Here is a 21,386-nt window from a genome sequence, read left to right on the forward strand (position 1 = left end):
TCTTTTGGTTAGAGAGGGCCAACCTGCATCTGGGAAAATGGGTCACCTAACATCTTAGGTACTTTATAGTGAGCAAAGACAGTGAAGAAGCAACTGGCAAAAGTTCTCTTCACTTCCTTGCCCTGTGCTTTTCTATACTTTAGTGTGGACTTACAGAAGTTCCTGCATAGGTTTAAATGTGCTGGTTCTTCTGCCAGGCTCCTGCACAGGCATGGAGTGGATTAGGAAGTACTTGGTGGCAGTTGGAGTGGCTCTGTTGTAGTAACCTGCTTTGGTCCCTGTCTATGTTAGTCTCCCACATTTCTCTTACCACTTAACCCATTTCTTGATCCTGTAACCTATTGCCCATACTTCTCAGGGAGGTGTCATAGAATGAAAACAAACAAAAGCTCTTGAACAAGACTCCAGGAGACCTACTTTACCTGTAACCCATCCATTCAGCAATGTGCAACCTTGCCACATTTTTTTTTTCCTCTTAAATCCTCACACTTGCTTTTCTCTGTTAAAAAGTAATAATCATTTCTGCCCATCCCTGCCCGCCATATGTGACGTGTATCCACAGGAATGTTGTCATAGTCATTGAGAACGTGTATGAAAGAGAGCAATCTGAAGTAGTATGAATTAAGAGGACTTATTACATCAAGACCTGTTTATACAATTTGGACCTATAATTGTGGGTACAAGAGAAGAGCTAAAGAAAAAAAATTAGTGTCTTCCTACCTTAAAGTCAGTGATTGTAAAATGTAGTGGATTTGTTAATTTTTCATGAGAATGCTAATTTAATGCAAATGAATGTATAGCATATTGTTTACATTACCCTGGCTGTGGCTCTTCAGCAATAGGGAATGGGGGCTTTCTTGGTTACACATAATTGTAGAGGACACATGATGGGATTTTCAAAGACTACCACCCCCCTATTACACTGAAGTGCTTAGAGACATTTTTTAAATTTTTTTTTCAAACATTGTGCTCTGCTTGTTTGAAACCTGGTTTCATTTACAAAGCCTCTAAATTTTGTATCACGTATTTATGCAATATACCTCAGAGACATTTTTAAAAATTTGTCCTTTAATATAAATATGGCTAATGCAAGAAGGAGGAAGATAGGAACCAAATAATACATATTGTTTGAGGAATGTTAAAGGGGAATTTTTCCAACTACAGGTTAGAAATATGCTTTAAGTCAAACTTTGTTGTATAGTCAAAATAATTACTTGCTATAAATGCTGTGATCTAAATAACTGTTTTTCTATTCTTTTTCAGTTCTTTTCATAGCCCTCCATGGTAGGATGGATTATTTTCCCCATGTAACTGCTATTTTATGAGCATCTCAGAAATGAAGCCTGTTTCTCTTTAGCTTTCCAAGCTTTAACATCTAATGCAGACATTAGATGTTAGCATGGGTACACACATGTGATTGTAGTTTATAGTTTTCTGTTAAAGAAACAAAGTCTAGGTTGTTAATTAGTAGCTTGCATAGGGACTATAGCTTCCTAATGTATCTGAAGGGGGCTAAAATTTGGATTATCTGATCCTCATTCTATACCTCCTGCATAGAAAGGCTGTTGGCATTGCAGCAGGTCCTCACATGGCCCATGAACCTCTCGGCTGAGAAAGCATGCTTCCAACCTGGGGCCTGGGTATGCTGGTAGGATGTGCTTCCAAATGTCCTATTTGATTGACTTTGCAGTTATATTCTGTATATCCCAATAGGCCTACAAAGCTACAGATGAAGTGCCTGAGCTACAATCTGAGCTTTGCATCTCCATGTCTTTCATCAGCCTTTGTATCTTTTCTGAATTCTTTTCCCTTACTGTTTTTCAAACTTGTTTGAGTTGAAGACAGATAGAGAAGGAGAATGGAGGAAATACTAAGGACAAAAGGAGGATGCTGTTATTTTCCCTCTCACAAAGGAGATACTTCATAAAGATATTACACTTTATACCCTCCACATTCAGGGAAAACATAATTTGGTGGGAGCTTTGCATTCCTTCCCTTGTCTTGGAAATATTCTCTTCTGGAAACACAAATAACTTCTTATCATCAGTCTTGGAAGAACAATTTTCAAGCATATGGTTTGTGGCCATGTTTTAATCTAATACCTGTTGGAAATGACCAGTCCCATGCTGACCATGGTTCCCATGTTTGTGTTCCTAGGACCTCGATGCAGTCCCAGACTTCATATGGTAACAGCTCCCCACCTCTGAACAAAATGAACAGCATGAACAAGCTGCCTTCTGTGAGCCAGCTGATCAATCCCCAGCAGCGCAACGCCCTAACCCCCACCACCATTCCAGATGGCATGGGAGCCAACAGTAAGCATCTTCTATTGCTGTAGCTGAAGGACCAAAGGGCTAGTACAGGGGAAGACTGCTCCGGTTGGGGAAGAGGCTTTCTCCTAAGCCAAGCCAGAGGCACAGTGGGACAGATCAGACCAAAGTTGAGTAACATGACTTTTCTGCAGAATCACCTCTCACTTGGAGATATATATTACATAACACACTGGTAGAGATGCAGGAGGCTAATCCTTCAGTAGGGATGAGGATCTCTGTGAGGGATACAGTGCACTTCCTGCCAACATGGATGGAAATCCATCTTCCCGCCATCTTTGAGCTTGAATGTGTCCCGTATGTGGGAAGTAGCATGATGTGGTAGACTTAAAATGTAAAGAAAGGGATTCTGGTCTGGATTCTTATTATAAAATTATGAACAAATCACTTCTCTATGCTAATGTTCATCTTTCCATCCATAAAAATATCACTCTGCATATTTAACATTTTATAAGTCTGTATCCTGATAATCAGCCTTCTCAACTCATCAACTCCATCCCCAAAACAGTCAGTAGGAAGTTGATCTACAAAAGGCTCTGACTTTTCTTTATTCACATGTAAATTCACATATTGACTAAGTATAAATATAAAAGGCAATGATAAATTGTCTCTAATTGGATAATGATTGGCATATAGCTTTGCTATAATTATCTTGCCCAGTAGAACTAAATATAATAAAATGGATACACAGACTTGAAAGAAAAAATGATAGTGAAAATACAGAAGGATACATAATATCTTCAGAGATGCAGAAGACCAAACATTGCAAAAGTACCCTATAATCCTTACTCTACCAAACAAACAAACAAAAAAACACTTCACATTATTCTTTGAAACCCCTAATTATTTGGATGGAGGCTTTAAACTTGTATTTCAGTGTTGCCTTAAATAATGGATTTTCTGGGGGGAATAAAAACAGAAAAAAAAAGTGCTGAGGCTTGGATTGTGACCAGATATGGTTATCATGGCCCCTGTTCGTATTTAGTGAGAGAGAGGTGAGTGTGGTGTGATTTTCTAGAACAGCAACACAGACTTTAGAGCCAGACTGCGCACCCACTAGTGATAACTGCATGAGTCAAAACCTGACCTGCTGCTGTGACAGCAAAAGAGAATAGGAAGCACTCATTTCCTAATTTATTTTACATGTTATGACAATCCCAACTTATTTCTTGGAAAGATAAAACAGTGGGTTTGGGAATGATGATTCACATTTGTACAACTTTCATTTTGCCTGCTTTTTCTTATTTATAGTTCATAGTTATCCTCTGATGTAATTAGGAAAATCAGGGGGAAAACAGAATGAGATGCAATAGGGTCATGTGCTAGTAGTTAGCTAGTTAGTGGCCTTTCCCCTTGGGTACACTTCTATTTACTTAAGGAAACAAATTACACTCATCTTTTTATAGATATAGTATTTTTGCTCTTTTGGGGGTCTGGAAGTAATATTTGTTTCAAATTTATCATTATTTGTGTTTTACAAATATTAAATATTCCCTATCAGTGAGTTCATGGCTAAGTAAAATATCAGCAAGTATTGGTAATATTCCTGTATAGAAGGCTGACAGACCATCAGAAAATAGTTAGAATCTTTAATTATTTCCTTCCTTTTTAGGAATTTGGTTTCTTACAAATATTTAAATAAGTCCTTCTGTTCACAAATGAATATCCCAAAGGTCTCTCTCTTATTCACATGTTTGTTCATTTGTTAACCTAAGTTTATTGAGCATCTTACTGTGCCAGGCACTGTGCTAGGGTCTGTGGAGATCTAAACATGTATAAGATCTGATTTCTCTGCTTGAGGAGATTCGTCAATTGAGGGAGAGAGAAATATAGCCCATTAAGGCCAATACAAGGAGGAATCTGTTCACATTCAGAGAAATGAGCCATTTGGCAGAGAATTTGGAGCAGAGAAAGGGATGGGAAGAAATTGTCCTAGGAGAACAAAGATCAAGAAGTATGTAATTAGTTTGGAGTCTGGTGATTATTCTGTTTGACGAGATATAATTTATTTGAATGAGTGTAGTGAGAGATGAGAAATAAAAACAAGACTGGTAGTTTAGGCCCTTGGTAACATTAAACCAGGCAAGATGGACCACTGGGGTGCTGGTATATGATAACAGCAGTAACCCTCTCTGTTCCTCCTGCTTCTGTTCAGTTCCTATGATGAGCACCCACATGCCAATGGCTGGAGACATGAATGGACTCAGCCCCACCCAGGCCCTCCCTCCCCCACTGTCCATGCCATCCACCTCCCACTGCACCCCCCCACCTCCGTATCCCACAGATTGCAGCATTGTCAGGTGAGTCCACAGCATGTGCTCCTGGGGACCTGTCCTCAGCATTGCTGGGGGTGGAGGGTGGACACTGTCAAAGTTGATAAAAAAAAAAAAAAAAAAACTTTTGAAAAGCAAGAAAACAGCCCAGTGGCTGAGTTCAGCCACTATTCTCTGATCTGTGGAGTGGTCAGCATAGTTCAGTCAAGAAGAGCTACTCTAGTCAGCCTGGGAGAAAGTGAATGTGTGTATTTCTATGCATACAGGTTCATTCCTGTTCTCTCATCTTCACTTACTCCCTTCTCCTCCCTCACGTTTGTAGATTGTTAGTTGACTCCAAATTGGTGCTCAGGGCTGGGTTTCCCAAAAAGGGCAGTACTTGCTATCTTGCTCCCTTTCCTGCTCTCTAGGCCTCATATCTCTCAGATACCACTGAACTGTTGTTTTGGAGTTGAATGTCCATAAGAAAATTAAATGTTAACCAAAATGACAGAGTCAAGAAGCACATCACCCCTCCCACTCTGCATACAGAACATGGCAAGGGGAGTGCAAATGGCAGAAAACAGAAATGCATGAAGCCTGAAAGATCTGTTTCTCACAGAGACAAGAGTCAGCTCCTAGATTTCCTGCCAGTACTTGTCTCCTGCCTCTGCTTCTTGTGCAGAATGGTTCTTTCTTGTGGCTGCTAGAATGATACGTGTTAGTCTCCATGAAGTGTTCATCAGAGATGGCAAAATGCAAGGCTCATCTCACCCAGACATTGGCTCTGTGATGTGGTGGCACCATCACTCTCAGCATCACAAAGGGAAGGATTGGTGTTTTGTGGAAGAAGTAAATCCTAAAGTGTTAATGATTTTCTAAAATTGTGGCCTACAATTTCTTTATGTTTTTCATATGAACCATTCTCAGAAATCCAAGTATAAAACAATTACTGTGTAGATACTCATTTTGAAGTGAAGAGCCAGGAGGCAAGAGGGCTGCGAACCTGACCACTAGACTTCTTCCTTTCACCCCCTGCAATGGCTCCTAACACATTTAGAACCCTGGAATACCACAGATCACCATTTGAAAATTTTGATCTGTGCAATCCACATAGTTGGTTTTATTTTCTGTAGACATAAAACCCAAGTTATAATTCCTAAACCTCCAATTTGAGGCCCACATATATTTTATCTTCCCCTAGTCTCTTATGTAGGACATCCAAGGGCAACATGTTGGGTTTTCCTTTATCTCGCCAATGCAGTTGGGGTGAACTCTCTTTTTCTGTTTCCTCCTTCCTCTTCCCTCCTCCCTCTGCAGTTTCTTAGCAAGGTTGGGCTGTTCATCATGTCTGGACTATTTCACGACCCAGGGGCTGACCACCATCTATCAGATTGAGCATTACTCCATGGATGTAAGTAACTGTTAGACTTTTCTCTTGAGTTTTATTTCTTCACTTTCTCCCTCTGGTGACACATGCCTTGTAGTTCAATCCTTAGTAGTTTTAAATTTTGTTTTTTCCATGCCCCTAATCTTCAATTCTGAAAGAACCCCTAATCACAGTAGGAACATTCCCAGGCCTTAGGCTGAAATTGTAGCTCAGTGGTAGAGCACTTGCTTTGCAAGTGTGAGGCACTGGGTTCAATCCTAGCACCACATAAAAACGAGTAAAGGCATTGAGTCCATATACAAAAATTTTTAAAAAGATTCCTAGGCCTCCACCTCCACCTAGACATATTAAAACTCAGCACTCTGATCTTCCTCAGCTTGTCTGATCTGCCAACAGTTGGCTATTGCGCCCATACTATATTCAAAGTAGGAAAAAAGAGATCATTCCCACCATCAAGAGATCATCTCTAGCCAGGTGTCATGGTACATACCTGTAAATCCCAGCACTTGGGAGACTTTGGCAGAAAGATCATATTCGCTTTCCTTTGCAACATAGCAACATTTACTTTAAAAATGTTAAACAAGGGAGGGGGGGAATAAATTTAATCTGAAGAATTGAGAGAACTTTTCAAATGTTCTTATTAATCTCTACAAGTCCCCAGGGAGGACAGTAGAAAGCAGGCCATGTTATTCTTGCTTAAAATCATGGCATGGAGAGATGATAGAACAGTGAGTGATGACTGAACCAGGAACAGAGCCAGGGGCGTAAGCCTCAGTCTCTAACTCTATTAACTGGCCTTTCCTCCCTCTCCTTAAAGTAGGACTTAAGGAAGATTCAGCCATTCCTCTCAATTCAAACTAAGTTACTTCATTCATCAACTCATCTGAATAGGCCCAGCCATCCCTGATCATTGAGAATGATTATTGGTCATGGGTTCAAATCCTAGACATGCTTTTTAGTAGCAACAAGAATTTAGGATTATCCTCTTGTTTCTCTGGGTCTCAGCTAATCCAATTGAGTTCAAAATCTTTCTTTACTTTGATTTGGCTTTTGAAAGAATCTGGAGGTGAGGGGACTTTCTCTGGCTTCCTACCTCATTTCCTGAATTACTGCTCACTCCAAAGCTGGTATTCTGGTCCCAGCAATCTGATTTTTCTTCCAGGCTGCTCTTCATGCTGCTCTCTTTGGGGTTCTCTGTCCTTTCTTCTAGCTTCTGGAGAGCACTTTGCACTATTGGGTGGAGACGGTCTCTGCCTCTGCCCCTGCTTCTGCAGTTGGGACCTCTCTTTACCCCCTCCTTGAGCACCGATGCTAGATATGTTCCTGTAGCATGAGAGCCCAAGCCCCATGGTGACAAGTACCTGCTATGCTGCCTTTCCACCCACCCCTAGCCATCCCATAAATCACCCCTGGATGCTGCCCAAAAGAATATAAATGAAAACTATAGAGAGAACTTTAAAAGTACCTTCCAACAGGATTTGCATCACTTTATACCAGCTTCCACCCACTCAACAAAGCTGCCCTATATTTGAGAGTCTTCTGTAGTAGAGCCCTCCTTGAGGAAACAGGGAATCTGCCCTTTCCTATATTTTTCAATACATGCTTATCATTTGCTCATTTTTCCCCACTGAGGAGTATGGCAGGAGGCTCCACTCAATCTGCAGATGTTCTGCGCAAGTCCATCTCAGCTGGTGTTGACTAGTTGATGGAGTCTAGTTTACAAGGAACTTCGGGCTAATTGAGAGCTTAAAAAGCATAAAAAGTACAAGAAGCATAAAGACCATACTAGCTTATCTATTTGTGGATTCTCTTCATTACACTGTTCCTCTGCTATAGTAGGAAGTTGGAGTACTTCTAATGGCCTGAAAATTCACATCATAGGAAGATGTAACACTATGTTGCAAATTTCTGAATTGGCAAATGTTGAAAACCTATAGAATTTTCTCATCCTTGCCTCAGCTTCTCCCTGCTCATTTCTGGAAATAATTACCTCTTTTTCAGCTTTTCTCTTAGTACCAATCAAGTTATTTGGCATCTTTTCCTAGAAGAGGAATGTGATTAAAATAATGGTCTTCATTAGTTATCTTCTGTGAGGTACAAAGTTGAGTTAATATAATAACAATATAAATGGTTAACATTTTATAGAGTGCTTAGTAATTTATATAATACTTTTATAATAGTTGCCTGAGTCCACAATATATGGATACCTAAAAAAAGCAATTAATTATACCCTGTTTTACCAATGAAGAAACTGAGACCAGAGCTTTTACCTAAGACTGACACAATTTGAAATGACTTCTACCCACATCTATAGAACATGGACACAATTTTGCTGTATCTTGATACTCTGTTTTATCCAAACATCAAGAGACCCTTTGACCAATAGGTCAATTTTAGGTTGAGGAGCTATCCTGAGCCTACAGTTTATTTACCTAGATGTATAACGTTAGACTTGACATCCTTACTGATCTTCAGATTTTCTATCTATAAAAAGGTGTAAGAATATTTACCACTAAACAGAGGATTAAATGAGATCATGAATATAAAATAGTTACTTCAGTGCCTGGCACATGGAATGTGCTCAATCTCCATCAGTAATCTTTTCTTCTCATCTACTCCCCAGTTGTAGTGATATCCCATTAACATCTTTCTTCTAATTACTAGAGCCGAGTAGACAGGAAGTCAGAAGGTACATGATATTTCTCTTTAGAATTTTGCCCTCTCATACTACTGCTAACTCCTCTATTTACCAATGAAGAAACTAAGGTTAACAGAGAATAAGTGAATTGTTATCCATAAGCCAATTCTATGCCTTTGTGCTTAGCTACATACATGAAACCATCAGAAAGATATTTTATTTTCTAGGTTACAGATCAGTAAATTGAGTTCAATTAAATAAGGATGGTAAAATGGTATGGAATAAATGTCAGTTTGCATCTATTCTCATTTCTCTTGGACCTCCCTGTGGCACAGGATCTGGCAAGTCTAAAAATCCCTGAGCAATTCCGACATGCCATCTGGAAGGGCATTCTGGACCACAGGCAGCTGCACGACTTCTCCTCTCCTCCCCATCTTCTGCGGACCCCAAGTGGTGCCTCTACAGTCAGCGTGGGCTCCAGTGAGACCCGTGGCGAGCGTGTGATTGATGCCGTGCGCTTTACCCTCCGCCAGACCATCTCCTTCCCACCGCGTGACGAGTGGAATGACTTCAACTTCGACATGGATGCTCGTCGCAATAAGCAGCAGCGCATCAAAGAGGAGGGGGAGTAAACCCCATTTTGTGGGCTCTTCCTACACTCTTCCCGCCAGCCCACCCCTTAAAAGGCACCCTTGCTTGATCTTCACAGCATTGTCTCTAGCTCCTCCCCTTCCTCTTCTCTGATTTCTTAAGAAAAGAAGTAGTAGGAGGCTACCTCTTAGCTAACCTCTGACCTGGCATCTGATTCTGATTCTGGCTTCAAGCCTTCAAATCTCTTGCTTGCAGGACTGAGTGGTCAGGGCTAGATAGAAGTGAGCAAAAAAAAAAAAAAAAAAAAAAAAAGCAGTGGCTGTCTCCTTAAGCTGTAGAGATCTCTCATTGACTTTTATAAAGCATTTTCACTCTTATAGTCTAAGACTATATACATATATACATATATAAATATATATAAATATATAAATATACAATATATATTTTTGGGTGGGGGCACTGAATATTGTTTAAAATATAACTTAAAGGAATAGATATTGAGTTGCACTTATCAGCCTTTTAAAAATTTACTTGTTTGGGATGGCTTACCTTGGCCCCTTTTATCAGGGGCATCATGTATGATGAAAGGTGTCTAGAGCTTGATTGTGCGTGTGAGTGACAATGGTGTGAGGTCCTTCCAGTTTTTTGGATGCTAAACACATGCCATATCAAAACTTTGGATAGATTCAGTTGTCTTTACCATTACTTATTAATATGGTAAGACTATATATGTACATGGTTCTCTGTGTTGGCCCCTTTTATGTTGGTGGCATCCCTTCTAATGCCATTGCTCAAGTAGGGATGTTTGTGTTCACTTTGTGAAACACTAAAGGAAAATACATCTCCTCTTTTGCTTCTTTTGGGAACAAGGAATGTAGGTACAACTAAATTTCTTTAAAGGTCCTTACAGCCAGCTTAAAGCTGGATCTATCAATAATCTCCTCAAATTTAATACCAGATACCGTAGTATTTATTGAGGAAACATTTGCTGCCATTATAGGAGTCTTAAAACTAAATTTGACTTCTGGATTGACTAACTCAATACACATTTGCTACTCCTTGTTACAATTCAGGTTGACTCAGTTGGGATGAATGCCATCTATCTAGTTGTTACAGCATAGTTGTATTCTCTATTAATAATACCCAGGAATAACAGGACTGATTCAGAATACTGAGTCTCTAATAAGTAGATATATCATCAAGCAATAAATTGAAATTCCTTAATGGTCTTTTGAAACATAAGTAATAGAAAGTAAGTTTCTTTTAAAGACCTTACTGTTCTATAAAACTGCACATACAGGCATGTTTATCTTTTTCTTTTCAAGTTTTAAAATAGAAATGGTGATTTGGAAAATATAGAATTGTGAAATCAGTTTTCCTATGGCATCGGTTGCATCACTGTGTTATTTTTCTTTTTTGATCAATAAGTGTTTGTTAGAAAGTAACCACAGGGACCCAGTTTCCCTCAGTCCCTTGGGGAATGTGCACATACTTAACCATGTTTCACAGATTGGAGGGGTAACCCTTTCATGGAAGCTGTTGCTTCAACAAAGACTTGTTTTAGAACTTTGGGGAAACATGTAAATGACAATATTCCCCCTAGATGTTTTGGAAACAAACTTTGTAACAAATATATATATATTTTTTTTCAAAATATAAAACAAATATTTTGTATATATGCTAATGAGCGCTAAAATCTGTCCATGCATTCTGGTAGAGGGTTATCATTGCACAGAAGCTTCCATTTTTATTTTAAAGTGCAAAAGGGCTAATAGAGCTCTAAAATGTATGAATTGCATTTGAGAAGTGTATATATGTTTTGTGTGTGAAATTGCATACTTTGTATTTTCTTTCTTCTTGGGATAGTGGGTTTTCTAGAACCACAGTTAAAAGCTTTTTTGTATTTTTTTTTTTTACATTTTAATGGAAATGTTATTCAGTAATAATGCAGTGTCAAGTAAGAACACCATAATTGTAAGATGGGGGGAAGGGAAAGTTATCGTTTTTTATTATTTTTTTATTTTGCGTGTTAAAGAAAGAGAGTCCTTGATTTCAACATTTTGTGCTTAAATGATTGTAAGCACTATTAGTTTCTGGAATGAGCATGAAGATTTGAAAACTCATTTGGGGAAAATCAAAAGCTGTGCTTTGGCCGTTATTAGGAAGACAAATAGCTTCCTCTACTGTCCTTAGATTTTTAATGAACCTAGGACTTCTGATCTATTCAAGTGGCACTAGGGACTCAGAAATGCCTGTAACTGTATCTCAAGAGTTTGGTGTACCCATACATTGGCACAATTACATATAGGTGTCAACTTTTATTCCTTGGGTATATGACTAGCTAGGATAAGAAGAAAAGGCATGGCATACAGACAACTGGAGTGGAGGGTAAGTGACCTTCTGTGACCTCAACTCAGTGCAGTTAGCTGAAAAACAGGATGATCTTTGCTGGGAGAAACTTATAAAGAGGAACAGAGAGCAGAATTCTCTTCCTTAAATCCATTTAACTTTTGTTTTCTTATATTCCCCTAAAATACAGTATGTGGGGTTGAATGTTAAAGAGATTTTGGATTTTTTTATTATTTTTATAATTATACAAAATTAAGCACATGTCAAAAGTTTTATATGCTTTATTAATGTTTTCAAATGTTTCTTTCTTATAGATGTAATACTTTTTTAAAAGCTTCAGTTGCTTGTCTCTTGGTATTTTTGTGTTCTGGGCTTTTGGTGAGCCATAGGCAAATCTATAAGCCACCTATGTTTGCCAAGACATGCAATAAAATTTAAAAATAAATAAAAATGCATTGAGAAATTGTATTAGTGTATGTGAGTTTATGTCTGGGTCTTCCATATTTCTAACCTTTATCTTTATTTATATACATGGGGAGAGGAAGAGACACCGAGGAAAGCAATAAAGAAGTACACATATTGATGTTTTCTCATTTCAGCACAAACAATCATTGTTTTCTTTTTTTCCAATCTATAAAAGAGAAAATACCAGAAAGGTATCCTTATTTGATACATGATACGTTTACAGGTATAGTTTATTTGACTAAAGACCAGAAGGGGCTAAACTGCAGAACTTCCTAATGTCTGTAACTGCGGTAACTGCCCCATTTTGCTTAGTACTTGCAAATGTGATGCGGATCACCCTGGTTGTACATGGGAATAATTTCAGACAATGGGCTCTGATTTGGCCATGTTACCTTTTAAACTCAAGGATATCTCCTTTCAATTCAGTCAGTAAATTATCTACTGTCCCTAACAAAATAATTCAATGATTTTTATTAAAGAAATGAAAAAATATTCTTTCATTGACTAATATTAGATGGCTTGAAAACAATATGTTACCTTAGACTTACAGAGGATTTTACAGAAAATACATAGCACATATACATGTTATGTGTATAGACATTATACACATATTCCACATTACATATGTAATATTTGGTGATATCAATTTGTTTTCCTAGTTATAGATATAATCACATTATTAAGACATTGTGAATATAAATGACACCAAAATTTTAATTTCTTGAATCCTAGGTGATAGATTATCCAAAATAAAATGATTGATGTGGTAGTGTCAGTATGAGGCAAGGAAAACTAAACATCTATGAAAATCACCAATATTTGATATACAATCATAGACTTCTGGGCAGCTCAATTTTAGTTTTTTATTTCTTTTTTGAGAAATGCTAACCATTTATATGGATTGGTATTCAATGATTTTATTATCTCAGGTTTTCTGAAGTACAAGGAAAAATAAGTTAAAAAATAAGAATAAAATTTATTTTTTCCTATTATCATAGGCTCCATTAATCCTTTTTACAAACCTAAAATACATTTTGGAAAGATAATGATCTTTGTTCTACACATCTTGAGACATTTAATTTTTTTTCTTTTATGCATTTTAGGCATTATTTTATCTTCATTGTGCAATTCCAGTGAGATAAAAATGAGTATTTTTTTAAAGGAAGAAAGGTAAAAGGATGTGATGAAAATGTTAAAATCCTATAGAAAACATGTAACTGAATATGAATTCATATTAATTTATTGTCAATAAAATTTGCTTAGTTAACTGTAAAATAAACTCTAAGAGCCCATTTTTATTTAAAAAAAAGAATGAGAACTTAAAACTGTGCTAATATATTAGCCACTAATTACATATGTGACTCTTGAGCACTTACATAGGACTAGTCAAAATTAAGTTGCACTATGTGTGCAAAATACACATAAGATTCCATTAATATAAAATAGTTACTTGATAATTTTTATGTTGATTATCTATAAAAAAGAGGATATTTTGGATTAAATAAAACATTTCATTTTACCTGGCTTTTTATGTATTGTCAAATGTTTAAAATTATATGTGACTTTTATTATAATTGACAAATGACCTTGAAAGATGATACAATAAGAAACATGGAAAGATGATAAAGTAAACTTACCATTGTACAATTATGCAATTTTTCCACAAGTATTGCATCATCTTTTAAGGAGATACAGAAGAATATAGGATACAATATTTTTGTAATCAGAATTTTTCAGTTTCTCCCCATACTGGCAAAAATGTTAAAATTAATGGAGGAAAATATTTCAAAGGGGTTAAATATGAGGTGACTATATAGAGACAGTGGCACTTTAGACTGTGATGATGGTGAAGTTATTGTTTAGGTCTCAGACTGAGTCTTCTGATGGTATTCTAAAATAAATTATCCAAACACAAGGCCCAATGGCTAAACAATGTGGTTCAAAGGACATATGGTACTGTCATTCACAGTAGTCATTCAAAAAGAAGAATTTGACCATGTAATACATTTTGCAGCAAAAACCCAGCCACTGTATTTTTGTAAAAGGATATATAATAGTGTTCTTTCAACTCTAATGATTCTTGTGCCCCAAAATGTATAATATTCTTCACAAATGGAAAGATGCTAAAGGTAGGTGTGTTATCAAAGATTGTTGGAAGTAAATATATGAAGTAGAAATTAAAGGCATGAATTGACCATTCTAATTAGTGTTTACAAATCTAAAAAATATTTGAAATTTTGGAGCAAAGAACATAGTCATCTTTCTTCAAAAAACTATGAGCCATCTAGGGCTGGGGACACAGCTCAGTGATAGAGGGCCTGCCTAGCATACATGAGGCACTGGATTTGATCCCAAGTACAAAACACAAACAAAAAACATTATGAGCCATGAAATGCTCAAAAAACATTTGGGGTATTATATTCATATGTTGCAAATACAAGATAAGTAATTAGAAGCCTGTAAGTGATGCAATTGAAATCAACATTTGTAAGATTGATATGTACCACATTGCATGCCAGTTCATGAGCAGTTAGTTGCATTCAGAAGATATTTCCAATTTTGTGTGTATATACCACTAAAATCTTGAAAAGGGGAAAAAAAGTTTCTTGTGAAACTATCTTTGGCTATCTCTTCATTCTATTTCATTCATAAAGTTACTGAGATATGGAAAATTAGAAAAAAATAATGGATGATGACAATGTTTTGTTATTATGCTGGGAGCTTTTTGATTACCTTAACGGCTGTTAATAGTTATGAAATACCAAAGACCTAATGTTGAATAAACAGGCTTGGGTTATCTAAAATTTGCCCAGGATATTTGAGATCCAGGGGCTACATTTCTACATTTTGTGGCAGCATTTGCATTATCTAAGGAGGTGACACAGGGATCCTCTTTGGTGTAGAAGGCATTTCTGTTAGTAAAATAAAAATATGCAAAAATGTACTGCATAAGAATGGTGGGTACACACTGGTGTCTTCCTAGACCTGAGGAATGCAGTCTTAATTATGAGTCAGTCATCCACAGTCTAACAGAAGCCAGTGTCCATTCTCCTGTCGGCCCTTCTTCCACATTTGTGTTCTAAGTTCTCCTACTAGTAGGCAAGCACATGGGGCACTCGAACCCTGAGTATAGACTTCCAGCATCTTATTTGTACCCACAGAAGGCTTAGTGTCCACTATCATTTTTAATAACTCGATTGACACTACCATTTTTCTTATGCTTTAGATTTATTCCAAACAAGTTATGTTGATTTATAGATTTTAATGGACATATCCAGAGAGAAAAGACCACTGGACGGAAAGAAGTCTGTTGACTGGATTCAGTCTGCAGTTCAGATTTAATATCTATAAAATGAGGGGCTTGGACCCACAACTTGTCAGTAATATTCTTTGGAAAATAGCAGGATAGTAGCATTAAAAAACACCCTGCCAGTATAGAAAAGAGGTCATAATTTTACAACAAAATCACAGTCTAAAGCTACACTCTACATTAAATACAGATCTGGAAACTTCTTCCCTCTCTAGAGAAACTTCATGGAGCCCTCAACATTAGACACACACATACATATTTCAGATACACGTAGTTCATTAGTTTGGTGCTTTTAGAATTACGCTGGGTGTGTCTTCGAAATTTATGAGATTCGTTACTCCTCATTCTAATCCTGAATCTGTGTGTGTGTGCCAAGTGGGTGGCAAGTACTAGCAAGCAAACTTCTTTTTTGCGGTTTTGATCAGAATTCTAGGTCTAGGACCTTGGAAGACCAGCATTTGGGAATTTAAATAAAAATTAGATATAGGGAGACAAGAGACAGGAAGTACTAGAAGAGTTTGGAATAAGGAACAAAGGAAAATGATGAATTTTATGAGCCCTTTAACTCATCTGACATTCTCTCTATAATCTGGGAAGATAAATTATTATGATTTTAAGTAATGGTTGGATATTCTTAAACTCCAGGTACTACCTTCTATAAGCTGAGCATTCTGCTCTTCCATTTTTTAGTTAAGTTTTTATCCAGTATTTCTCCAATTTATCAATGTCTTCCTAATGTGACTCTGCCCCATTAATAATCAAGAGTTAGAGAAAGCTCCTGAAAGCACTCACAATGCCTAGGGTACAGAATGCTGAAATTTCAAAAGAAAGTGAAAGGAGAAAACACAAAAGATCTACCCACTGTCAGATTCTGGGCTGTAAAATGAATAGAAAATTCTGCCGTGTCATTCCATAGGGCCTCCTGCCAAAAGCATTTTGGAAATGTTCAGAAAGTTTGTTCTCAAGAATTCTGGAACTATAGTGGCATCTAGGTACCAACACATTTGGTGTATTAGACAAATGCTGACTAACAATACCTGTTGTTAAAAAGGGTTCTCAGGCCACTGAGAAGTGTTTGTGTGTGTGTGTGTGTGTGTGGTATTCCCTTTCCTTTTGCTTTTTTGGGGACCCCTAAGGTGTTGTCACCCTAAGTAATTTTCTCAAAAATAGCACAAACTATCAGAAAAACCACATCAAAATTGTCTTTGGATCATTCAGTTTCCCTGTTTCCTTTTTTCCTCTCTGCAGAAGACATCTACATTGTATTCCATTCTCTACTCAAACCTTATGCCCCTAACTTCTTTTTATGGTGGAAAGGCTCATAGTTTTTTTGCACTTTGCCAGGCATTTCAAACCATTCCTTGGAGGCGGTGGCCTGCCCCCTCACTCTTATGGACCCTTGCCCTCAGGCCCATGATACTTTCAAGAGTCACATGTAAGGCAGGAAGTCATGTCTAAGCCTGGTCTCCTCAAAGGCTCACCAGAAGGCATCACACTGTCCCTTGGCTGGCTAGTGTTCAGTCGGCATTTAGCAATCAATGGGAGTTCTGTCTCCTCAGATACTGCCCCTCTTCTTCCCTGGTATAATATCCTATTCATAAGAATGTCGCTTGGCTGGCTTTCGCTCTGTCTTTCATCTCCTTGCCTCATTACTTCTTGTCTTGTGGTACAATACCACAGTCTTTGCTCATCATCACAGCCTCCATAACACTTTGACCTCCCCTGGTGAGGGTGGCGGGAGTGGTGAAGGCCTGCCTCCTCTCCCATGATTGTAATGTACTCTTTCCTTCCCCGAGGAAAAGAGCTTCCCTGTCTTTTGGCTAAGGGACTAATTTCTTGTAAACTTCATTCCAATTATTTCCATGGTACTCTTGTGTAATACCAGGCTCTCTTCCTCATGTTGAATGGATTGAGTGCATTCAAGAGGAAACCAGGTATGATAAACATTGGTAAGTGTGAAAATCTGATTGGGTAGGTGGGTAGGTGGAGCCAGCAAAGGTCTGCACAGAAGTGGCACATGGTCTTTGGTTGTTTTCAAAGTTGTTTTTGTACTTCCTGTCCAAAGGGTTCCTCAGCTTCTTTTGATACTCTGATATATGTGATTATATGTAGAAATTCGGAGTTGAGAAAGATGCAGCTCTGATTGTGGAAGGATAATCCAAGAATCGAGGAATCATTTAGTTTAAACACTTCATTGTATGCAGTAGGAAACTGAGACTCAGCCAGGAAAAGGAATTGGAGTCTTACAGGAAGGCTGCATTCAACTAGCCAATAGCAAGCAAGGTCCAGCCAGTGCAGACCTTCCTTTCTCACTTCATCACAACCAACATAACCTCAACTTAGAAAAGTCCTCTTCCATGAGAAAGCTGTGCTACTATCATTCTCTTTCTCAACTGAATGTGTCAGTGGATACTTTAGAGTTCTGCTTACAAGTGGGTGCCTGCTGCTAACTTTTTCTACCCCCATACTAGTTTTTAACCACAAACACCCATGACATGAAGAACACTGGTATCCACACAATGTGGGTAGCAGAACCAATTACAGATTTTAAGACCTTGGAGCTATGTAAATCGTCTCCTGCTGTGTCTTCCACTAGTCTTGACATTTTGGTTTTTCACTTTTGTTTTTGAATGAAGAAAAAAAGCTCATTGTGGTGCCTGAATTAATGATGAATATCTCTGGCTACAATGAAATAAAACAAACAAAATTATCTATCTATCTATCTATAACACTACATATATATGTACCTGTGTACACACACACACACACACACACACACACACACATATATATATATATATATATATATATATATATATTGCACAGTGATGGCACTATTTCNATATATATATATATATATATATATATATATATATCCTGTCAAAAGAAGCCAGTTTTGTTTTCAAGCCTGGAACCCCTTAGAAGGACTAGAGCAAGTATTCTCCTCCAATGAATAATCTGCAGAATCCAGAAAAGACACTGGGCTTTGTGATTTTTATCACATCTCTCATGCTATAGGGCAACCAGTGCTTACATGGAAGAGAATGCATAGGCAATATGTGTTGAACAAAACAGTAATTGAGAATTTAGATTTTGCAGTATGATCCCCTATGTTTCTAGCCCAGTTTCTAGCTGGTCATCTTGGAAAAATTATTTAAATTTTCAAGGGCTGGCTTCTCTCATAATGGAGATAATTGTATAACTTATAACTCCATTCTGGGGTCTAGATTAGCTTGCAAACTATTTTAAATAGTCCTAAAGTTCCTTCATGTCAATTTAACTCTTTTAAACAGAAGACTTTTGTATTTCTATCTTGGATGAATCCTGCCACCCTACCATGTTAAAGCTCCTACTCTGTGTTCCAAAGACTTGAAGAAAGTGTTTCTGTGAGAAAGCCCCTTCTTTGCATGATATTGCCGAAATCAGTCTTTTCCTGGTACATTTCTCACTTTAAATGGTACCCAAAATTTGCAAGAGAGACATTAGGCTTTCTTTCTTCATTCTTTTCTTCCTTTGCAGAAGCAACAGAGAGCCCAAGGCGAGGTATAGAGGAGATAATGGGTACAGAAGTGGGAAGACGTGTGCACAGGAGTGGGAGGGACATAGGCTGGAGAGCAGAGAGCCTAGCATCTCATCCTCCCTCTCCTAGGAACTCATATGTATCCTCAGACAAGACAGAGGGGGGGCCTTGGTTTTCTGATCTCTAAGATGAAATACAGAGTAGAGGAGCTCAAAGTTCTCTTCTAGCTTCAGTCTCCTGGACACTTGTAGCTCTATGTCAAGTAGGCCACCACTTGAGGAAGACAAGAGAGCTTGCTTACTTCCTGACACTAGGTAGCTAAAATTAGGAGGCCATAAGAATTAATAACATCCAAGGAAAAACTGTGCTAAGTGCTAAAAGGAATTGCTGGAAGAAAAGCAAAGATCTATGTACCACCTCAAGGTATTTTCCATGACAATATCCCTTCACACTAATCTCTCAGGAAATTGAACAGACGATGTCAACACAGGGGAAAAGAAGTGGAAAATCTCTGAATTATCTTTATTAAAAAAAGAAGAATATTAGCAAGAAAAACAAGTTACAGAAAATCTAGTAAGAGGCCTAATAATTATACACACTGCATAAATAAATGCTCATTCTTTGTATTCTTTGTGTATACTAATTTGATTTTCTCAGGAAATTTCATATAAATTGTCTCTTTGACTTCCATAATGCTATGAAGCAGAAAAAGTGAACATTATTGGTACAGAAATTTGAGTAAAAACATTGTCTCAGAAATAAAATGCATGTCCAAGTTCATAAAGCTAGTTAGTGGTAGAGTCAAGGGTGCAACATGCCTTTCTATTATATTGTAGATTTCTTTTTCATGGCACTACGGTTCCCAATCAGCAAATAAATTTTAAATGGTACACCCCCTTAGGCTGAACACATATACCCACAGGAATCTAAAGCTATGCTATTGTGCTACATGAAGATAGAGTGATTCTTCCAGAATCTGTGTGCTTTAGATTACATCCAACAAGTGCTGGCTCCTCGGGTTCTTTGTGACTGGGATAACCCTTCACTAGCTGGCCATTGCCATCAAGATAAAGCCTCTCTAACTCTTTCAATTATTAACTCAAAGTCTGATGTCTTCAGATGCTCTAACCAATTCTGACTACTCAACATTCCCTGCTAGAATGTGAATCCTTACAGGGAAAGAAGATTCTTTGCGTAGTTCACTGATGAATCCCAATGTAATAGTCATCCAATAACTATTTGTAGAATGAACAAACAATTCTTGTGTCTTCATGCTTCTGTGTGTTTGTTATGCTAGTCTCTTCAACAGAATGCCTTGACCCTAACTCCCCCTACTTAATCTGCCTCTTTCTACCTATCTTTCAAGAATAAACTCAACTACCACCTCCATAACAAAGCTTCTTTGATCATTTACCAGTGAAGTGACTCCGTAGCACTTAGTTCTGTTCCTGTTTCCATGATAGAGTATGGATGACCCCTGTCATCCAGTTTGGCCTATTTCTGAATAATAAAAAGTATTTTCACTGTTGTGAGGAAAAATATGACAGCACTTTCTTCATAATCTAGGGAGGAAGAAATAGAAGGGGAAAAAAAGAAGAAAAGAAAAAAAAATATGTTTGTCCCTAGCTACTTCCAATTATACTTCTTATCCATCGAAAAGTCTTGCAAAATACCAGGGGCTCCTTGACACAGGGAAACCCACTGTGACTGATCAACATCTGCATTCTATGTTGTATATGCCCATTTCACATGAGTTGTTAAATAGTTTGAATATAACTATTTATATAGTTATATAAATATATAACATATTATTTATTAAGTTATAATAAATAATATATGTATTATGTACTCATATAATAATAAGTATATAAATAATATATATTTATATATTAATATAATTATATACTTATATGATTATATAAGTACATAATTATATAAATAGTTATATTTATATATAACTATATAAGGGGGGGGAGGGTATCAGGGATGAACACAGGGGTACTTGGCCACTGAGCCACATCCCAAGTCCTGTTTATTTTATTTATTTATTTTTTTTTTGGATTTCATTTAGAGACAGGGTCTCACTGAGTTGCTTAGTGCCTCACTTTTGCTGAGGCTGGCTTTGAACTTGTGATCCTCCTGCCTCAGCCTCATGAGGGGCTGGGATTACAGGAGTATGCCACTTCACCCAGCTTGAATATAATTCCTGTTCTTATGCATGTCATCACAATTTGCTTTGTGTTTTTGTTTTATGGCCATGTATCTTAAAAGTTCCTCCTGCACAGTGACCTGACCATTTAATATATCGTTTTCTATCCCAATCCCTAAAGTAAAATGCTTAAAATATATTAAATGTTTAAAGGCTTGGTGGATTCCTTTATTAAGTTATAATAAATAATGTGCAAACAAGAAAAATAGGTAATATGTTTTTCTTTATCTGAAGAACTTTCAATATAAAGATATAATCAGGTGAGAAGATACTAGTGGGGTATATTCAAAATTAATCTTCACATGCATCTATATTTTTTTCCTTGAAGACTG

At 37.3% G+C, this 21,386-nt stretch overlaps 1 protein-coding gene across 8 annotated transcripts in view; it reads left to right on the top strand.

The window, feature by feature from the left end:
* The window catches only part of Tp63 (tumor protein p63), a 212,560-nt gene extending 202,978 nt beyond the window's left edge, over positions 1–9,582 (top strand). For 3 of the 8 annotated variants that reach the window (XM_015499990.2, XM_048804062.1, XM_048804063.1), the window contains 4 exons: positions 2,158–2,315; positions 4,486–4,630; positions 5,903–5,996; positions 8,946–9,582. In XM_015499990.2, coding sequence (XP_015355476.2) covers positions 2,158–2,315; positions 4,486–4,630; positions 5,903–5,996; positions 8,946–9,242 — 694 coding nt within the window. In that variant the 3' untranslated portion in view covers positions 9,243–9,582. The remainder of the gene's footprint in view (positions 1–2,157; positions 2,316–4,485; positions 4,631–5,902; positions 5,997–8,945) is intronic. The other 5 variants (XM_048804065.1, XM_048804067.1, XM_048804068.1 and 2 more) reach the window with 3 other exon arrangements.
* Positions 9,583–21,386: the final 11,804 nt, after the last annotated feature.

The sequence above is a fragment of the Marmota marmota genome, unplaced genomic scaffold, assembly GCF_001458135.2.
Source record: "Marmota marmota marmota unplaced genomic scaffold, marMar, whole genome shotgun sequence".
Lineage (NCBI taxonomy): Eukaryota > Metazoa > Chordata > Mammalia > Rodentia > Sciuridae > Marmota > Marmota marmota.